This window comes from Pieris napi, chromosome 9, assembly GCF_905475465.1.
Source record: "Pieris napi chromosome 9, ilPieNapi1.2, whole genome shotgun sequence".
Taxonomy (NCBI): domain Eukaryota; kingdom Metazoa; phylum Arthropoda; class Insecta; order Lepidoptera; family Pieridae; genus Pieris; species Pieris napi.
The window spans coordinates 2,369,571-2,392,938 of NC_062242.1; the positions used below are offsets into that span (position 1 = coordinate 2,369,571).

Sequence of the window (23,368 nt, forward strand, 5' to 3'; positions counted from 1 at the left end):
ATAGCAAAATAAACTCTCAACAAAGACGATCGATAGCCATTAAGGCAACATATTCTGTACAATTTATTACTTGTGGAAATAATTTCTTACTGAAAACGGAATCTGACCCGTCCCGTCCCTTGATATATGAACAATAATATGCTATAAAGGACGTGCCTGGAAAGTCAGGAAGACGTTATAGGCTTAGTAAGGGAAAAAATTAAGAAATATTTTTACGACCCACGGCTTGGAACGGCATCTTAAAAATTCAGTTTTATTACACAACCTTATTTAACAGACCCACTGATGGATTGTTATTTTCTAGTGAAATTGTGACCCAGAAAATTCCTGAAAAAGATTATACAAAACGTATCCCTAACATAATTCAGGAATCATTGCGCTTTAAGCGCCCTTCCCAAGTATAGGCATTGTTTTAATGGTTTAGTTTTGCTGTATTTTACTCATTATTTAAGTGTTTTTTCTAAAAGTGTTTGTTCTTAAATCTCAGTTTCTATTGATTAATTGTGTGCTACTATAGGTATAGATTAGCTGCTTATATATATCATATAGTTACTGTTATTATTTAAGATTTTAAGCTATCAAATGAACATATAAAATTCTTTACGTAACAACTCGAATTCTAAAAAATATTTTTTCAAAAACAGGAAGTAATTTCTACCTCGCCCGCTCCTGAATATATTGATTGCGTGGCTATCGCGATAGAACGTATTATTCGAGCAAAAGGTGCCCTATGATTCTTCTTTTCCGTATGGTCATCTCATTTGCAATGGTTATCATAATTTCATAGAATTATTTATGTTTAAGTCCATCGAGAAATGGGGCAGACACAATATGTCTGCAATTGCTGATGATTATAAGTTACGACGGTGGCATTTATAAATACAAAGAGGCTTGTCATAATGTATCTAATGAAATATCTATCTAGACGGCCGGCTTCGCACTTGCGAAGCTTCTGGCAATGGGAGTGTCTATGGGCATCCCTTAACATCCAGTGAGCTCGTTTGCCCCCTGTTATGTAAAAAAAACTACAACATTTCATGATACTACCATATCGTACCTATTCTGAAATTTAAATTGCATCGTTTTTACTTTGTTTTTTACGTAGTAGTTTTTACTAGTATTTTAGCAGTCAAGTCAGAAAATTGTACCTAGGCAAAACTAAAATATCAATTTATATAAACATTTAAACTGTCAGGTTACAATCATAACTATTCTGTTAAAAAAACACGACCGTCAGTTGTAATGTTACATATAAAGCCAATCAGTTTGATTGATCTGGAATCTCTAGATGCCTGTCGGCTTAAGACAATACAAACGAAACGGTTTCTTGAAAAGCCCACAAACAGAATTGTCTCATTTATTACTCATTGTTTTCTAATACTTATGAGAAAATATCAATTGAGCTTATGCCCCCGACCACCTGCGAAAATATAAATCAAAATACTATAAGGAATGTCATGTAAATACTTTCTTTAATATTCTTGTAGTCTTAGAATTCCAACTTCGTTTCAAATTATTAAAATTAACACCATAAGATCAGCCATTGGTGGCAATGTTCCAAGCTTCATAATAGTTTCTTTAATTGTCACTTGAAAGTAAATTATGATCATTATATTGAGTATTTTGTTAAATAATAAATGAAATGGTTAAAAAATAAAGCTGAAGTCAAAAGGGTTTTGTGTTCTACTGAATTATTGTTATATGAGTAAAGAGATAAAAAAACGTTTTTATACTACTAACGACATCTATTATTTCTCTGTTTTTTTAGTTTCGCTACGCACCGCTAGGTCGCACGATATTAAATATTTTCACCTCGGCTACTCACTCATAGATGACACCATTTCTATATCTTCAAAAACTATTTGCACTAATTTTTTATACAATTACTTAGCTGACCGGACAAACGTTGTTCCATGTACAATATTATTTCTAGGAAACATTTTTTAGGTCAATAAAAATAACGATCTACTAATTAAATAAAAAAACGGTTAATCATAAAGTTAGTAGTAAAGTTGTATGTATTTTGTGTGCTGTATCATAAAAAAAAACTTTAGAGGTGTCAAGGGACACCCGGATGGAACGAAATTCCTTTCGATTAATTTATATGTTAATTTGTATCATAACAGTGTGATAGATTTTCTCGACACCAATCTTACGACGAAAAAAAAAGCCAACATCACGAGGTGTTCTCAGGCGGTCACCCATCCAAGTACTGACCTCGCCCGACGTTGCTTAACTTCGGTGATCGGACGAGAACCGGTGTATTACAATACAAATACAAATAGCAAAAAAGTGTCGTGACAACTTTTCGTAAGAATTTTTTCCGTCTAGCCCACACAGACGGAACGTTTCACAACGCGCGATAAGGAACTTCGTTCCAATAAAAATTTTGGGTCGGGACCAGCCTTAACATGTAGGGAGGTGAAAAATAGATGCTTTCCGATTCTCAGACTTACTGAATATGCATAAAAAATTCATAAGAATCAGTCGAGCCGTTTCGGAGGAGTATGGGAACGAACATTGTGACACGGAAATTTTATATATATGTATATAGATATAATTTATACATACATAAAGAGCATAGACCAAAAATAATATATTTCACAGAATATCCCTTTAATTAATATTTGACAATTTTTTTTCAGGTTATCAAATGACACGCAAGTCATGCACGGCGGGCGGGGCGCGAGGTGCTTGCATGTGGGTGCAGGAGTGCAATCGAGTTGGGGGGAGACATGCAGGTGTATGTGTGGACGGATTTATGTTCGGGTCCTGCTGCAGGCTACCCGACAAACCTATTATTATAGAAGGTACTGTCTCACAATAAAAAAATTAAACTAGTAACGATATAAGTCATGTGATTTGTCGATGCTATTTCGCACAATGTTGTACTTCACAAGTGTTAATGATGCAAATGGAAAGAAAAATATTTTGCCCGTGATTCAAAGGCACGACCTCAAGATTAAGGCACTAGTTTTTTTAAGCAGTTGTAATTCAATTCGACTTTATTTGTATTTCTTGACAGTTCTTGAAATCTGTCGATTAAATTACCATACTATATTTAATAAAAAATATTGACTTCCAGAAACCCAAAGCCCAGTAACAATAACGGAACGGCCGTATACAGCGCCACCTACCGATACAACGCAGACAACGCCAAGACCTACAACACAAACACAGCGCCCTTCGTTCATGACCAAACCTATAGATGGCGCGCCACACAGCTATAGGCCTCCAGAAATCAACTTGCCAGTCGGCAATCTAGAATCAATTAGCGAACAAAATAGTGATATAGTTAATAAAATAACATATAACAGTGTAAATAAGTACCAAAATGTAAATAGGCCGAACAATGATGTGGAAGCTAGTCCCCACAATAAAATATCTTCTAGTCTTAGTTTAATACCTGGAGCTCGACCGATGGCGGTGTCTGATCAAAATCTAGACAACAGTATTCCTGCAGGTGAGTTATTATAAGTTCATTGCAGTTACGGTAGATGTCAATAGTGACAATATTGTATTTAAATGTTATTTGCTGTTTCGGAATTCCAAAACAATTATGGTAGAGGAGAGTGACCAAATATGGAATACCATTTTGATTTTTAGGCATAATTTCCACAAGTGTTATAAATAAAAAACTTTTTGTGGTAATTATTAACAATCATATATTTGCACTTTAGTTTGTAATAAGTTTAGGTTTTATTGATTAGTTTAAGGTAAGAAAAAATTTAAGAAACTAAATAACGATTTAGGTACCTAAATATGGAATAGGTACCCCAAATATGGAATACTATAAACACTATCAAAAATTAACCTTAAAATACACGAGACTGTTTGGAAACTTGGTATAATATGGAAAGGTACACAATTTTTTTACAAAAATCACATATCCAGGTATCAAACTCTGGCACAGCGCAATCATTACATGCCCAGAGTCCACACATAAGATACTTGATCCATGTTTCCCCATGAGTATCATTCGAAACCAGCACACCACAGAAAATACACTCCGAATCTTCAGATTCTGGAGCTGTATATCCTATCAAGGCATCGGGTTCACTGTCAGTATCAAATAGCATCACCTCCTCATCATCTGAATTAGGCTTAGTCTTCTCTTTTGGTTTTTTACCTTTGATATTGATTAGATTAGATTGATATTTTCTCATTCTGCTTTTAATTCTTGTTTTTTGCCAACACGACAGTTTTCTTTCCGAGTGTAGTAGCTGCGGCTTCTCCTGGAGAAAATTCGTTTTTCTGACATAATCAAAATAAAGTAGATCTTGACACATCAAAGTATTTTCCAGCTTTTAAATAACCCATTTGTTTCTCTCTTACTAATTTTATTACTTCCGCCATATGCTCTGAATCCATTCCTTTCGCTTTGTTTTCGAGTTGACGCTCGCCATTTTGGTAAAACATTAAAAAAATATATAATTAACAAAATCATCATGTCAGCTGACACTTCAGAGAACCAATTATGGAATAGTCCATAATTGGATACTGTGATCTGTCCATATTTGGATTTTCCAACGATTTCAAACTGACATTCAGATTTTTATATTTAAGAAAGTAATATCATCTAATACCGCTAAAACATACAAAAGAACGTCTAAACGGTCTCTAAGAGCTATAAAATCAATACTGTGTGCACTTTCTTTACGAAAAATACGTATTTTTAACATACCTTAGAAAGTTATGCGGTAGCGACAAAACAAAAAACTGTCATAATGACGAAAGCACTTGCTCAACTGACATGCTACAACTTGTACGCGTAAAAGAGAGTAAAAAGAGACAGAAAATCATTGTTTCTTGCGTATGTGAGTTTGCATTTGGGAGAAATAGGGGTATTCCATATTAGGGATACTATCCCATATTTGGTCACTTTCCTCTAATAATTAAGTTTAATTGCCTCTTCGCAATTTGCATTGCATTTTACTGCTTTACATGCTGCAAGTATTGGACATTTTTGTAAGAGGCTAATGCCATAATAGGACTATAGAAGTCCTCTGGTAACAGATCACTAGCCTTCCATCGCCGTCAGAAAATATACTTAAGCCTTCATACTGTGACTAAAACTAGCATACAAATTAAAATAGATACTAGGATAAAGTGTTTCGTATAAAATGTCGGGTACTGGGATACTATATTTACTGCCATAGAACAGTGAAATTCGTTTTAGCTATAATTGGATCTTTGACGAAATAATAAATTTAATGAAAGCTAAAAGGGAAGGTTATACTTATAATGTATAAGTATATATATTATGAGGTCTACTTTGTTATTTTTTGATAAATAAAGATGATATTATGAATTATGTATGAGCTTTAATACGATTGACATATTGATAGACTTACCTGTGCAGTCATTTGCATACTTCACACTTGATAGTGTAATAAATATTAATTTCCAAATATACATTTTCAGTCCACATGTCCAGACCGAACAACGTGAACACAATGCACTGGCAAGCGACCACTGAACCCAGCTTCATAACGAAACCACGACCTAACTGGGAGAAACCGGGAAAACCGAAACCGACCAAGAAGTTCACAACCACAACGAGTAAACCTCACAAGAATTACCAGAAACCGAAAGATCCGATGCTGAATATGATCAACAAAACTGAAGATACCACATCACCTTCTATACAGACTACTGCTGCTACTACAAGTGTTGGTTCGTATTCCTATTTATTAATTTGATACTTACTCCGGTGCCCGTAATCTGTAACTCTCAGTAATGAAACAGTGCCATCTACAATCACTATGATGTTATACTCACCTCACGTTACGCCCACGAAGGTATTCCTACCAAAGCAGTATTTAACTTTTAGATTTTCGCTACTGAGGCCTTCAGGCCAATCAGTCTTTATATTGGTCGAGGATCCTGTCGTTAGTTCGGGTGAAGGGTAGCACTCTCTATATTGAAGTGGCAAAATTACTATTAAGAGTTTCTTATTTTTTTTTATTTGGTTATGCAGTTCTTGCACTTTTCCCTTAATATTTCTTAATGTTTCGTTTTTTTTTCTTACTAGGGTTGCTTGGAAGAGATAGCTTGTTAGCGATAAAACCGTCCTTTGCATCCCTAATATTTTATTTTAATGGTACGAATTTTAATAGATAATAAGTTACTATGATAAAAACGCCATCTGTTTTTTATAAAATAAAATTATTAGATTCTTATGCAAATTCCGTCACTAAACTTGGCGTTAGCTAACTTTTCACACATCAGCGTCATCTGAATTGATATTGAGGGCACAACGCCGCTACTTTACTACCGCTACTACTACGACGTTTTTGTTTGCAAGTTCGATGTAGTTCCCTCAATATCCGTAGCGCTAATGTCGCAAACACGGACTGAACGGTGATGATTTAACATTGCGGTCCCAATAGCTTCACACGCCACATTTCAAAACTAATCCCTAATATTGTATGTATACGTTTAATGAAAATACACAAAAATTTGCAATACCATGAGAGTAAAAAAAATTGTATTAGTTACAATACAAATTCATGTAAAAAAGAGTTTTATACCTACAATAGTTATCACTTATTTTATTTCAGTTGTATGTCCATTTTAGTTTTAAAATGGGACTGTCAGCACTATACAGTGCACGCGTGGGACCGAATTGGTTTACCCGAATTGCACAAAAGATAGCTGTGAGCATAATAATATAAAAAATAAATCAATTATTCTTGTGTCATATAAAGACTTTGAAATGTTAAGTTAACGTATGCAATACAGACTACGCGTAATCAATAGCGAAGTATTTAAGTAGCTCTGTTCATAAAAATAAATCAGTGGCGCTACAACCTGTTTACCTCTAGGCCTCAGATTTTCTGTATCTGTTTCATGATCATTTGGCAATGTAATAGGCAAGTAAGTGATCAGCGTTATGTACCTGACACATGCCGTCGACTTTTTGGGTCTAAGGCAACCCGGTTTCCTCACGATGTTTTCCTTCACCGTTCGAGCGAATGTTAAATGCGCACATAGACGGTCCATTGGTGCACAGCCGGAAATCGAACCTTCTATCTTAGGGATGAGAGTCGCACGCTGAAGCCACTAGGCCAACACTGCTCTGTTCATAACGTATCGTAAATGAATGAATACAATTTTTAGGTAATATGGTTGTTCAGGTGGCTTTAACTACTGTTTTAAAATTAAGTCCCCGGTCGCGTCTGTCTGCCTAGATCAGTGTGTGTGGGGCCCACGCCCCACAGGGGGGCAATTTGATTGTTATGGGTGCTATTTGAAAATTTATTAAAATTACTTGGAATTACAATTTCAGTTTTTCATAATATGTTTTGAAAATTTACTTACTTTCGTTAACAACTTCCTAGTAATTTCTTCCTACAGCCTATCATTTAAGCTTAAGAGAACAATTCTACATTAGTACATAATAATAAAAAAAAAATTGTTAAGAATTTTAGTAAGGCTAAGAAAGGCTCATAAAAAGTTGGGAAGTACTGGTCTAAATGAATATTAGTTCGGAAAATTGGTTTTTACAAGTAGTATTATTCCTGAGGTAGGGGAAGGTGGGGACCCTTCGTACGGTTTTCACATTTTATTTTTTAAAATTTTTATTTTTCCATGAATCAATCACCTGATAGCTTAAATTTATAGTCTAACTATCTGAGATTCAAATAAAAAAATGACAAATGATTTCATCCGATGTTTCAACCATAATTATGATTTAAACTAAATCTGGAATACGTACGAATCTGCCCCATCAACGGGGCACCTTCGTACAGTGTTGGGGGTACCTTCTTACGCTCTAGGGAAGTTCAAAATTCATTTATTAGCCATGAAATTAAACACAAAAATAAGATTTAACTTCTATTAAACAAAAATAAAATAGTTTTCTTATGTAAAACAAAATTTAATTAGTTAGGTATCTTAAATTTAGGATTACATTTTTTACTCTTTGGTGTGGATTAGAACTTCTTATTTTCGGGTGTGGCAGTATAAATTCGTGGTTTTCCTGGCCGTCATCGTCATTTTGCTTGTTTTATTACTTCTTACACAATGCGAATAGGGTCGAAATGCCTCTGGTGTCGAAACTGACTTCGAAGGAACTACTATTTGATGGATTGGTAAATTATTCACAGCATCTGGTTCACAAGCATCAAAATCAACCTTAGTCAAGATGCCTTAACAGTAGTGTAATATGTAGAAAGTCGAAAACTTAATTTGTATGATAAAGACAGTTCGCGTCGACAAATTTTTATACAAATTTAGTTGTACAATTCGTTCAAATGTGCCCCATCTAGTGCTGTCCGAATGTACCCCACTAACTGAATTACAACAAAATATAACTTATTTTAATATTAATAGGAAAACGTCATAAATTAAGTATTGGAGACGTATCTTAAGTATATTTTGCTAGTTACTGATAGAATACTTTACACGAAAACTTATTTTATCTACGGTAACAAGAGATAAAAACATAGATCAAAAAATTACTTACCGAGCGCGAAAACACGTCCATGCCTGTAACTTCACTCTCATCGGTGCGAATTTCACGAAACTTCGTTGATGTATAGTTGGTACCTCGACTCATGCACACATACAAAAGCAAGACTGTACTTTGTTTCGTTCAAGTTTTATTTTGACTGTATGAATGTGCCCCGCGTACGAAGGGTAACGATCTTCCCTATATAATTTTTCATGATTTTATGTAAACTGTCTGAAATAGAACGATTATTGTTGACTAGTTTGCAAAAATGCAATCCTGGTTATTAATAATATATTCTAATTTGCAGAGTGCGGCGTAACAGCGATGTGGCCTCGCCCAGACTCTCGTATAATGGGTGGCAAAGACTCTTCCTTTGGGCGTTGGCCGTGGCAAGTCTCAGTTAGACGGAACTCGTTTTTCGGTTTTTCTTCAACACATCGATGTGGTGGCGCCATCATCAACGAAGGATGGATAGCAACGGCCGGACACTGCGTTGACGAGTGAGTCTGGATAATAGATATTAGACTTGAAAACAGAAATAAGCATTATTTTCATATAACATCAATAGGAATGAATAATCAAATTGTGTCAAACAAAAATCGTTTCTAAGGACGTTTTTGAGTGAAAGCTTTTTTAAAATATTATCGGACACAGCCGGGGCCAGAATGCATGACTTTAAGGTTGAAATATATATAAATATGGTATCAATTCACCTAATGATTAAGTACTTGTATGTGAAGATTTTTATTGGCGTTCTAAGTTGTTTGCATTTAAACCATAATTTAGTTGTTACCTGTAAATCTTGTCAATTAATAAAATTAAAAAGGCTAGCCACTTGGTTAACAGTAGTTAATAAAATATTAAATTTGGGAGGTGATAAATTATCATAGACAAACTAGAAACAAAAGTTTTCTACTAACTGTTTTCGGACATCTTAGTCAAGTATTTTTTATAAGCTTTTTTAGCAATAGCTTAAATAACTATGTATATAACTATATTACATTACACGGATAAAATTTGTCTAAAAAAGAAATTATTTAGTTATTTTGCTTTATTGTGCTATTTATTGGTCAAGTTATTTCATCGACAACTACTATAAAAAAAACAATGGTGTGTGTGGACCTTTTAGGTCTAGGTCTCAGATTTTCAGACTAGACACACGCCGTCGAGTTTTTGGGTTTAAGGCAACGCGGTTTCCTCACGATGTTTTCCATCATCGTTCGAGCGAATGTTAAAAGCGCACATAGAAAGAAAGTCCAATTGTGCCTAGCCGGGGATCGAACCTACGACCTTTGAGAGTCGCATGTAGCCACTAGGCCAACACTTCTCGATAACTACTATTTTTTTTCAAATTTTTTTTTAAATTTTTTTCGTTTTCCAGCTATCTACTATATCTTTTAACTTATAAACTTGATTAACAGATGCTATTTTTATTTATAAAACTATTTTTCCAGCCTCCTCACATCAGCTATTCGAATCCGCGTGGGAGAGTTCGACTTTTCGTCCGTTTCCGAACAATATCCCTACGTAGAAAGGGGCGTGGCACGAAAAGCAGTTCATCCCAAATACAATTTCTTCACTTATGAGTACGACTTGGCTCTGGTGAAGCTCGATGCATCTGTGCAGTTTGCACCTCACATTTCGCCCATATGCTTGCCGGCGTCTGATGATTTGCTGGTGGGAGAAACTGCTACCGTCACTGGATGGGGGAGATTATCTGAAGGTGGAGTGCTGCCATCTATATTACAAGAGGTGAGTTAGAAGAATATAGACACTAAAAAAGTCATTCCGAATAAATTAAAAAAGTTTTTTTTTGTTTTTGTTATAGGAAAACAGATAGGTACATCACATAAAGAATATAATAACTAAATAATAACTAAGCCTCATTTATTCCTTGAAAAATTCATCCAGATTTACAAAAGATACACACACTTTAAATTTTTAAATACACAAATAGTTAAAAAAAAATCAAGGACCTCCTATAGGCCTCCTAATATATTGAATAAAAAATGCATCATAATAAATGTTTCACGTCTAAAAACCAAATGAGAAATTTTGACACAAACATAGTCAATTTGCTTTCTATTAGGTTATCAACTTTGCGAAATAATTTAATGAAGCACTCTAATCGAATAAACTTAATTTTAGTAATTAATTTGTATGATTTAGACCTCTAAATTAGGATAATTGGTATCAACAAAAACGTAGCTAAAACAGGGAAGATTATTTGTTTTTTTTTTGTAATTGGAGGCAAACGGGCAGAAGGCTCATCTGATGTTAAGTGTACCCATACCCAGTACCCATGGACACTCACATTGCCAGAAGGCTCGCAAGTGCGTTACCGGCCTTTAGATGCTACGTATTTATTTACCCGTAATATTTATCATAATTTGAAAATATTTCGTAATAACAATAATTACAGGTCCAAGTACCAATAGTATCGAACGAGCGTTGCAAGTCAATGTTCCTGCGCGCGGGCAGGCATGAGTTCATTCCTGATATATTCCTCTGTGCCGGCCACGAGACAGGGGGACATGACTCATGCCAGGGGGATTCTGGAGGACCCCTACAGGTAAATACTAGTATTATTCCTTTCACACCATGGAAATGTTTAAAGAATTAAAAAAAAACTTTTTTAATTTTGTTAATTTTTAATTATTATTATGTCTATGTACGTTAAGTAAATTGTAAATACTGTTTATTGGATTGTTATGTTTAGTTACATGAAGAACAAATATTATTATTATAAAATTCGCTTATATTATTTTGTATTTAATTTTGTTTTGTAATTAATTGTATTTAAAAATAATTTATTTAATGAAAAACTCATGTTTAATTCTGTGAATACTTAATTATTTGAAATACAATATTTATACGTTTAATAACGTGTATGCTCTGTTTTTGTTCATTTCCTTGAAATAACCGGCAAGTATATTTTGGACCCTATGGAAGTATTTAATTACTGCCAAATTCAAAGGAATAATAATTAAATGAGCTGTTAATTCCATTAATAAAATATGTTGTGGTTGGGACAGTCCCATCTGACCAAGATTTCTGTAAAGCACACGGAACGTCAATATAAATAATGTCAAATGAGCTATCTATTTTTTTACTAGGAAATGGAATAGCTTTAATTGAATTATTTAATAACTATATGAAAATGTTTTATTTTTGTAATCAATTGTAAATAGACTGATAGATGAATTTCAACCGTGAGTTCGTGTGTTTGAATCCCAGCTGAGCACCAAAGGGGTTTTACTTCTATAATAATATGCACAATTAACATTCGGTCGTAATTTGAAGGAAAAAGTATTGTGAGGTTCTGATCTAAAAATCGCCGGCGCTTTAATGTTTGTGAATGTTCCAATACAAGGTTGTTTTAATAACATACGAAATTATTTAAACATTTAGCATCAATTATTTTTTTTTAAATATTAATGCGTCGTTTGTTTAAAGTTTAATTTCAGTTTTCTTTTTTTTATCTACTAATGTTTTCTGTTATTTTGTATATATTTTGTTTATCAATATAACCTTTTATTATATGGATTTGTGTAATTAAAAAAAAAATCAGTGGCGCTACAACCTCTTTAGGTCTTGGCCTCAGAATTTTAAATCTGTTTCATGATAATTTTTAAATCTAATAGGCAAGTAGGTGATCAGCCTCCAGTGCCTGACACACGCCGTCGACTTTCCGGGTCTAAGACATGTCGGTTTCCTCACGATGTTTTCCTTCACCGTTCGAGCAAATGTTAAAAGCGCTCATAGAAAGAAAATCCATTTGTGCACCAGCCGGGGATCGAACCTCAGGGATGAGAGTCGCACGCTGAAGCCACTAGGCCAACATTGCTCATAAATAAATTACCTATAATTTTCAGGTGAAAGGAAAGGACCATAGATACTTCTTAGCTGGCATCATCAGTTGGGGAATCGGATGTGGGGAAGCGAATCTACCTGGTGTTTGCACAAGGATATCCAAGTTCGTACCGTGGATACTGCAAACGGTTAACTCGTAAGATATTTTTTGGGAATTATATAACATTGACAGGAAGCTATTCTAGCAGAATTATTTGTGATAAATTTATTTATTGACCGTAAGCTTTTAAAGCAGAATTGAAGTAAAACTTTTTTGATGTATTTTATATCCGTATTTCGCTGACCAAGACTGAAGAGCACTCAACGCGTCAAGTTAAGAACGTCTTATTAAGAAGATTTATTTGAATTAATTTTTGGGAAAAATTGTTTTTTTGTTCCTTGAACAACCAATTTTTGAGAGGTGTTCTAATGTCGGCCGTATTTAGTAGTGATTGCAACATACGTTTGTATAATGTCACGAACAATAAAAATGGAATATAGGAGTTTCATAAAAAAAGTCTGAATACATAGTTTTAACTTATCTGCTTATGTGTAACAGAAATTAACTGAACTAGTACAGTATTTCCCCCTATAACGCGTTTTCGTATAACGCGATTACCGTCTCCATTCAACGGGGTATTCTCCCCTATAACGCGGCGATTTCTCATGTGAAATTAATAATGATTTGTCAGGTCTATAATTAATTTTGCGTACTTTTGCACTTGCTTCTATTGCGTTATTATAAAATTAAACTAAATATAATTGAATTCGCGTTCCAAGTTTTTTAATAGTTAAAAAAAACGGTTTTTCGAGACTACTAGGTACTACAACGCAATTTCCTACAACGCGATCCGCATTATAGGGCGAGACTATTATATTTTAGTTAAAATATGGCATTTAGACTGCAATTATCAAATTCAAAAGACCCCATTCACAAATCAATTATAAATGTTTTATACAAAATGACGTAAAACATTATTATATATTTCATAAGAAATTGAATTTTCGCTTGGGGTGTTAATGTAATTAGCGGGACTGAAAACAGAGGGCAATGATAAATCTTCAAAATGTGTACGTCGTAGAGAAAGTGCTGACTTAGCTGTTTCTACAAAACGTTCGAAATATAAATATATTTATTTTTAATTATTTATATTCAGCCAGTTTGAGTGTTAACATTTAAAAGTATTTATATGTAGAGCTCTACAAGTTCTAGGAACTGTGTCTCAAATTCTTTTACCTCGTAGATAAAGTTATGGTGCATTGAAAATATACCTTGACAAATACGCATTAGTGTGATTAAACCCCAAAAATAAAAAATATAATAATATAGGCTTTGTATTTGATCTATAAAATTAACTAGTAATGATAACTTGCTTAAATTTGGATATTCGTAATAATGAATACTATAGATTATAAATCAATACACTCCAAATGAAATCTTGACCAGGAAAGAATAAAGACGAAAATACTGTACTAGTTCAATAACTTATCGAAAACTAAACGACACGAACTGTCACTGTAGCACGAACAAAACGTAATGTTGAACGGTTAACGTAATAGAATAGTAAACCTAATGACGAACGTTACTATTTCGAATATTATTTGTTTTTCAAATTGTATCGAAAATCTATTCTACCTGACATTATCGTTATTATACTTGACGTAGTCCGCTAAGGGAGCGTTCAAGCATTACGTAACGAATTTAGGGAGGGGGTCCTTTTGTAAAACGTTACGATGCGCGGCGTGGCGTTATTGTTAACATTATTTTCGACTTTCCAGTACTTTACAAAACATCATGGTAACTTTTAGGTATAAAGAATCATTGGGTGGTCACGAAACGATTTACTATTGGGTACAGAGAAAACGTAACGGCGCGTTACATGGTGGGGGGGGGGGGGTTTTAATAATCTCCAAAAATTGCGAGACGTATTACTTGAACGCTCCCTAAGTCAGATGACAGTTACCTTCAAAAATGTTGATTGAATTCAACGTTTTCTGAGGCGTTTTATTAAAAGGACAGTACACCGTAGCTATGCAGAACTCGTTACTGCGAGACACTGTATGTTCGCAAAAGCTAAGCGGTGTCGCACGCTTCTACTTAATAAACGCCTATATACTTTGATTTAAACCCAACTACAAAGGGATGTTACACGAGACCGTACGTTTCATTGTGAACGGACGTCATGTCATGTCGTGTCATTTGTCAATGCGTGTTAGAGTATGCTTGGCCAATCACAATCAAACGAAACGTTAAGAATGTAAAACAAAAGAAACTGTTTCATCTTTTGTGTTACATTCTCAACCCTAAGAAACTCAGAGTAATACATCTGTATAAATTATGCGTGAACGTATTTTAATCTTGAGGGTAAGCAATGTAATCAATCAATAAATAAAACGGATATCGTTTTAAGCGTGATCGGATTAAGCTGGTTTCAATGTACACCAGATTCTAATTGACATTGATGTATTATTTCAAGTAACGCAAATGACTTATATATTCAAGTCCCGACAAACATTTAGAAAATCTAAATTGTTTAATATTTATTCAACGTTAATTATTCTATCAGATAAATTTTCATATCGTTACGTTGACGCTTAGCGGCTTTCCCATTTATTTACACAAACTGAATCGAATTACTTTTATGGACGCACGTATACGTCTCTTTCTGTCAAATTGTGATTAAAAGAGACAAAATACTTTATTGAATGTTTTGTCAATCAACTTGTATATGTAACTTCTATGCCTAGTTATTATGTATAAATTATATAATAACTATGCATATAAGTTACATATAGAATATTTGTAAACCGACACAAAAGCGACAAGGAAGCTTAAGATTTATGATTAAGATATAGTATAAGATCCTCGATCAATTGATTAGATTATACATAAAAAGATGTTTTGCAATGCAATAATGTGCTGAAACAAAATGTGAATTTTAAGATATAGTTAATATTGTAAACTAAAATTAAACCATTAGTTATCCAATCTTCGTAATTATGTAAATAAATCTTATTTAAATACATAGAATTAAGTGCTCTTGCCTTTCATTGTATACAGTATTACTTATACGCATTGTATATAGATTAATTTAATATTTAGACTTGCTTATATAATAGATGTGAGCATTACCAAATCACAGTGTAATAATTGCTTATTTTTAGCTTAAAGGTGATGTTTATTATAATATATATTGTTTGAATACATACCGAAGTCTATGATGTTGATTGTTCGTTTATATTGTTAATTATTAAATATCAAGAACAATTATGTATTTTATTTTCCTAGATATTGTCGAATACCTTTCAAAATGGTCCGCATCTGTTGAAGTGGGAGTCGGGTAGTGCTAATAACTAGGAGGTTATATTATCGGCAATGTAACTTTTTTGGATTGGTACGCACATCAGGGATGTTCTCCTTTTCGTCTATGAAAAATAAGATATCTTTCCAACTTAGTTTTACTACTATAATATAGAAAGTTTCAAAATATAGTGAAGAAACGAAATACAGTCAAGTAAACTTTATAAAGTTATATATTATAATATTCGATTCGACTTAGGTTCTCTATACATATTTATAATTCGGCTCAAGTATTTTCTATGTATTTGGATATTTCTACAATTTTCTGTAATTTCTTCTTTTGGGAACAGTATCCAAAAAATCATTGATCATCGAAATCTATCCAGCCATTCTTGAAGTATCGATGGGGTGAGTAGTGTTACGTTATTTATATAGATAAAGGTAAAATATGACCTAGTTCAGACTACTCAGTATATCTGTGTGGTTTGAGGATATATACAGTTTGTCCAACCTATGCAACTTAATCTCCTAGCCAGTCAGGCCTCAATGGCTGTGGTCGAGAAGTTGTGTTGTAGCTGTTCAAGTTATGACGTCATCGTAGATTGTAGATCACTAAAAAACCTTCTAGTTAATAATTAGCAACGAGATGAAAAAGGGAATCGAGAGCGCAATACAGACAAAACCGTAATCCAAAATACAGTGGAAATAAAATCTTCATTATATTATAATATATTATATATATATATTATGATATATTGAATTATGTCATCGACTGAAGTTAATATATTTGTGTAAGAAGTCGTTGCTAGGCAACAGGAGTCTTTTGTTTTCTGTAAAATATATTCTAATAATTGAAAATACCAAAACCTCGCTAAAGTGTTAACAAACACTCATTTTAAATGATATTGTATTCAAACATGAAATTTAAATTATTTCAAATGAAGTTGATTAATTTTAAACATTCTCATTTAAATACAATTTGATTTAAAATTCGCCGCGAAACATTTGCGGTTTCCAGTTGAAATAATCTAGTTTCGACCGCTTATAGTCATTAGAGCCGGCCAACACTAATTAGAATCTAATAATTCATAGCAATTTGGTAATTAGTTGGAGATAGCATTGATGAAATTCCCAATGGCCAGCAATGACCATAACTATAATGAATATCTAATTTGAATTAGTGCAATGATATATGGTAAGTTAATTTTAGGTTTTGTCTGTTATTATGGCACGAATTGCGAATGTCAGAAACATTTATTTATATTCCTTATTTCACAATTTTTACAGTGACTTAATACTAATACAATATAAAACTTGTTATAAAATATATAAAATAAAAATGAAACTAAAAACATAATAAAAACTAAACAAGAAAACATCAAACCTAAACCTTTTTATAACTAATTATAAATAATTCAATTCTTGTAAATTCAGCGTGTGTGCAACTAAATGTATCCTCTCACATCCAATAATAATTAGTTTAATAAAATTCCATTTCATAATTATCCAATATTTACTGAGTAATGCATACTGTCTGAAGTCTAACCAACAGACTATTGAAAATTGTCTTGGACACTTGTATCTTACCTAGTCTCAGATACGCCTGCCAAACGTGAATAGGTACTGAATATACAACTCAAAAATAAAAACCAAACTATTAGCATACCAGAAAGCAATGGAAATAAGCGTTCTAGAAATAAGAAAAATCCATAAAACAAGCGAAAAAATAAGATGAAACACAAAAGTAAAAGATGGCTTAGATTATGCCCTAAAACAGAAGTGGCAATGAGGGGAGCAAAAAAATAATAGCTAGATAGACAGATAAAAGGTGGACTTTTAAGGCAACTATATGGAAAGGATGAAGAAAAAAAGGGAAAGATGGAGAAGAGGGCACCCCCAAAAAAAGCTGGATAGAAGAAATAGAAGCGATAGCAGGAAGCGAATGGAAAAAAAAGACATGAACAGAGTAAGCTGGAAAAGTCGGAGGAGGCTTTTACCCGTGAAGGGGTTCCAATCGACGGTACTGATGGTAGCTAGGATATAGGATAATAAGAAATGAAAATGATAAAATGTACAAAAATCTAAGCTGTTTATCCTTTTTTTGTAAGGATTGGAAATAAAACGGGCTTTTATTATTATTAACCTCCGTACTACCAACTACCTTATTAAATAATGAAAATGTGGTGCCTACATATTATAAATAATTTAAAGTAATTACTTGTCGCCGTATTTACTCGATTATATAATATTTATATAACTTTAAATTCTAAAGTTTAGAATGTATGTAGTTGGTGTAAAATGTATTGCTTCGTATGTGACGATTTCCTGAAGGACTCCAAGCAGAAAATTGTTTCCTTTGCTCGTGCACTTCGTAACGATGCAATTCTATCACTTCATTTATTCTTTAGAATTTTTCTTAGCTCGAGTTATGTAACCTAACATTAGTTACATATATTTATTTATGTTAATAGATAGAAGCGCAAACCAAATCTTAGCAATCATCGCACACTTGAAGCCAAAATGAGGCCTTTAGTTTTCCCCATATTCATAAATTTTAATATAACTCTTGTTTCCGATAATATTAGTGTCACTTCCTAAATGAGCCATAACCCACCCTTAAATAAGCAACACGTAATTTTATGTAAGGAATAAGTTCATGTTTTAAACAATCACAGCGAGTTGACACCCAGCTTCAAACAAAGAGTTTCATTTAACAATTATTTGAACATCCCTCAAACAACCACCACTGAACTCGAGTTATATATTTATAATTTTGTTTGTGTATATATTAAAAACTATACAATTATTACGCACAATTACACAATTATAGATTAGGCACGTTCTAGAACATATTACCTTGTTTATTTTATATGAACTTTGATCTATTTTGATTTCACTGAATCCTCAACTCTCGTTAACATTAATTTGAAAAATTTAATATTATGTATTAATAACCGATGATTCGCTATGGTTGCATTGTATCAATTTATACATTGTGTAACGTCCTTTAAATTAAAAACAATATCTTTGTCTTTATAGAATTTTACCCGTTCGTTTCAGTGTGTTGCTTTACGCTCCAACGTAGGCTTTTACGCTCCACTAAACAAAAGGATACAATGTGTAATCTGCTGCAGGGCCCGAACGATCTAGATATTTTTCAGACCGTCCATCCGATTATTCTGATGATATTGAAGAACATTCTGATAGCCCTTGACTCTTATGTTATTTAGTTATTTACTGTAATTTTTCGTCTCTTTTTGACATTTTTCATTTACGTGTAAAATTATTTATTATTTTAACAGAATTAGTTTGGGCACACTGTTCGCACCAATTACCAAAGAAATAAATAAATAATCATGTTTCAGTATCTCTAAAGTACAAAAATACGAATGTTCTTTAAATGTTTCTTAGTTGTATATGTAATAAATAAAATCCTTGTGTAATTTGTAATTTAAAATAAAATCATTATGGTAGTACTATTTTATTTGCTAAATATTGCACACTGATAAAATTGTCTTTAGTAGTCTGCAATTTTTTCACCATCTTCGACCACACGTTGTACAATTGTTTGTCACACTTAAATTCTTATACACATATAAATAAATAATTATATTTCTTAGATTAGAATCTTTAGATTATTGATTATCAATTATGTGTTAACTGATGTTTCATTTCATTTCTATGTTAGTCTATCGAAAAGACGCTAGTTTTGGTTTGTCGTTTAAATTTTAATTCTGAATTTTGGATTATAAAAGACATATGATAAAAGGGTTCATTTACAAGTAAAATAAACTCTAAATCTTGTTTCTTAAAATACATATGTCAGTAATACATTTGAGTTTAATTCATGATACACATAAAGAAATAAATATCGCTAAATTGTTTAAAACCTTTACAGCACCCGTTGTTACTAGCCTTGAAAGCTGAACTGTTATCTCAAAGTTCTGTTATCGTCCAACGGAGTTATCAAAGCCAGATTGAACTTTTACTGTAATGGAGTACTCTAAGCTAAGTACACAATAACATTAGTGCCTTATGGTGCATTCTTTGTTTGAGTTCAATGTGCATGTTATTAAAGTTTCAACTGGTTTTTAATGGAGCTTTTAAGAGCTTTGTCGTGCTTGCATTTCTTGATATATCGTGGCCCCAACCATGTTAGACTAGCTAATTAAATGTCGCGTTTGAACCCCGGTTGGGACCTAGGTAACTTAAACATGTTCTATAAGAAACAAAAAGTTATTGTTATTTTTTAAAAATTTAGAAATTTTATATTTTTTTATTGTTAGCGGAAAGGCCGGCCGTGATGGTTATGAGACTTAGATTTAAAAAAAAGAAAATATGAGAGGGCACTTGTGCCTGCGCACAAACTTGTGCACCGGTGCATACTTGTAAAAAAAAATAGTGGCACTATAAAGTTTTTAGTTACTGTTATCGTACTTTATTACTGTTATCTGTTACATGATCATTTGTCAATTAATTAGGCAAGCCTCCTGTGCCTTCTTTTTTTTTCCTTCCGTTGGAGCCAATTTTAAATGCGCAATAGAAAGAAAATCGAATCGAACCTACGCGATGTGAATCGCACGCTGAAGCTACTAGGCCAACACTGCTCTACATACTACAAGTATATAGCAGTGCCCAGATGTTTCTGTTTCTGGGGCGAATTAGTTTAGAAAATTGAATACACAACAAAGTCGCTTCGTCGTAGGCTGAATAAACCTTAAATCTAAGGTTTTAAAGTTTGAAAAACAGATAATTACAATTTAATATTATATATTAAATATAATATTAATATAATATTTAATTGTCATAGACACTTGTTATGCGTTTTACAATAGTGTTATTATAATAATCTAGCCATGAATATCAAAATAAGGTTACCTTAGAACAGTCATGCAGAAGTTGTGGCTATACTGATAGCGTTTATGTTGTTTTCAGAATGCCGACGTCCGTCGTTCCGCAACTTAGCGGTTTTTTAAGGCAGTTTTTGACACGCTATGTGGAAACAGCTGCCCGCCGATATGGCTATTTGGATATTTCTAAACCAATTCGACTTACGGTACTTCAAGAGCAACCAATTCTTAAAAGGCCGGCAACGTAGTTGCGAGCCCGAAATGTGAGTATTTATAGGCGGCGGTAGCACTTAACATTTGGTGAGCCTCCTGCCATTTTGCCCTCTAATACATAAAAAGGTATACGTGCAATCCGTAATGCCAAAGTCATGCATTTGAACACCAAGATTTGTGGCTGTGTGGAAGTAATAGCCAACGAGAGGTTGAAAAGTTAGTAAAATGTTTCTTCTAGACTTTAATTGAAAGTTAATATTAAGAATGTATATCATTATACCTTCATAATATTACATCTACGTATTAACACGTCTTCGTGTTTTTGTATTATTAGCTCATGAAAAGACAGTTGAATAAGAACCTGCCAAATATATGGTATTAATGGGTGGCAAATATTCCACTTTATTTATTTGGTAATCCCACAGCTAACAATTTTCAGCTATGTTGTGTGGTGTGAAAGGGTAGGCTTCATAAGTATACCCCACAGGTGATTAAGCGCTGTGGATATTCTTAATTCTCCTTTTATGCATATTGCGAGATAGATTTTTATAAGGCCCGTGGCTAGTAGTAAATGCGATTACGGAGGCTATGTTGACTGGAAAGATATTAAGCCGTTCAAGAGAGACAGCCTAAGCATTATTGATATTTTTTTAGGTGTGTGCCGCTACTTCATACTGGAGTCGTTATAAACGACGAACGAAAAATATAGTACATAATTTTTTTTCAAAAATCGCCCACATACAGACCACACACGTAGACAAGTATTATAGTACATAATTCATGTTGTACACAGCTTATGGTTAGAGCCCGTCTTGTTTAAGTAAAGACGAGACTCAAAACATAAATAATTAATTTAGATTGGTTCTAGAAACAATATGTAAGATATTCGACGGAATTAGTAAACATCATCTATCGTTGTTTGTTCCGTTTGACACAATAATAAACGTTAAACATATTTGTATGTGTGTAAGCCTAGGAGGCTGTTGTTAAACAAATATTCTACGTAGACAAATTTTAAGTTAAGAAACTGTCAAATTTATACTGAAGAGATCCGGTCAGTCTTTCTTATAGAACAGCCGTGCGATTCTGTTAATCCGTGAGTTCACCTCGCACTAACAACGCTCCCTTCGTCACTCACGTCGTTTTTGGAATCTCATGGCATTCTGTTAAGCAATTTCACATTACGTCTTGACAAGCGGAGGGAGCTTGTAGTGTGTTTATCAGAATGCCAAATCGTAAAATGACTGCTTCACGATTTGAGCGCGACCGCCGCTGCGAAAACCGCTGTGAGAGTTCGAGAAGTGAGTTACAGAATCGCAAGGCAGCAGGCTAGCAGGCACAGGTTCATCTTACCTCATCTGGTGTTAAGTGATACGGCCCATGGACACTCACGCTTCGAGAAGTTAGTGCCTTGTCGGCCTTTTAAGAGACAAAAAGATGGTTAAGGGACAAATACGTAAGATATATGTCATAAATCATGGACTAGTAAAACATTGTTACAAATTCCGACCAAAGACTAAGAAGTGAAGGTACGCGCGTAGAAGGCGCTTCAAGAAACTGGTGTGGAAAATATTTAAGGCTTACAGATACCGGCAAACATCTTGAATAAATGTCCTTGCCTGCGCAGAAGCGATTTTTTGTATTACTTGGGTGAGAGTGACGTATCGATCGCGTGATTGGTAAATCAGTTGACGTTTCTGTCCCGCGATGCATGTTTAATGCACTCCCTTGTTTAATGCTTAAGAAGTTTGCCGGTATCTGTACTAGGAATAACATAGTGTATCGCACTCCATTTTTAGATTTGAGTTTACATTGTGTGCATTGAGGTGTAAATAAATTTAAAACAGCACGAGTAATATCTGTATTTAAAAGGCCAGTCATCGTGGCCCATGAGCACCCATTGAGTCAAATGTCAATATCATTTATTCATATAGGTAACGCAATGTACACTTATGAACGTCATAAAAATATAAATATGAAATGCTTCTAATTTTACATTTACTGCCAGTTCTCAAATCAAGGGCGTAGAACGGAAGAGAAGAACTGGCAATAATCTTTCCACCACTCTTTTATTCTAAGGGCCTTTTGCCCAGCCGTATCTCCCAGTCAAACCCCCGGGAGTTGATTCCACAGTTCGCAAAAAAAGAGTCTTATAAAAGATCAATCAAGGTGTACTAAGCTTTACTGTAATAAAACCAAAATAATTAAATACTCGTATGAACGTTTTATGAAACAAAGTTTCTTCGAATCGTTTTATTGGACTTATTAAGACTTACAAGAATGTTGGCCACCGCAACGATCGTAAATTTAGCCTTTATGCACTTATTAGTCTTAAACTTTGCCAGGACGAAATGCATTGGTAAGATAGTGCCAATTCTATGGGTAAGACCATCAAGTGCAGTGAAGTAAGACAAACGAAATGTATGTATCAGGTATGTCTAGAATTATTTTTGGAAAAGGGTCTTAATTACTTACAAATGATGAATGGAACAGATATTGATAATTTTATGGCAATTACGAAAATATTAACCTCTAGACTCTAGAGTCTTGAGCCTAGATCGTGGACTTGTTAAAAGATATTTTAAACTGTCCGTAGAAAAATTTATAATATATATAATATATATATAAAATATAATGGTATTTTTTGTTTTACACCAATGTGCACGTACGTACGTTCGTTCGTACGTTCTTGGT

General features: G+C 33.6%; 1 protein-coding gene across 3 annotated transcripts in view; it reads left to right on the plus strand.

Moving 5' to 3' along the window:
- LOC125052581 (serine proteinase stubble) overlaps window positions 1-12,961 on the plus strand; it is a 108,332-nt gene extending 95,371 nt beyond the window's left edge. For all 3 annotated transcript variants that reach the window (XM_047653507.1, XM_047653508.1, XM_047653509.1), the window contains 7 exons: window positions 2,646-2,810; window positions 3,086-3,463; window positions 5,425-5,676; window positions 8,766-8,958; window positions 9,913-10,210; window positions 10,881-11,030; window positions 12,334-12,961. In XM_047653507.1, coding sequence (XP_047509463.1) covers window positions 2,646-2,810; window positions 3,086-3,463; window positions 5,425-5,676; window positions 8,766-8,958; window positions 9,913-10,210; window positions 10,881-11,030; window positions 12,334-12,471 — 1,574 coding nt within the window. In that variant the 3' untranslated portion in view covers window positions 12,472-12,961. The remainder of the gene's footprint in view (window positions 1-2,645; window positions 2,811-3,085; window positions 3,464-5,424; window positions 5,677-8,765; window positions 8,959-9,912; window positions 10,211-10,880; window positions 11,031-12,333) is intronic.
- Window positions 12,962-23,368: the final 10,407 nt, after the last annotated feature.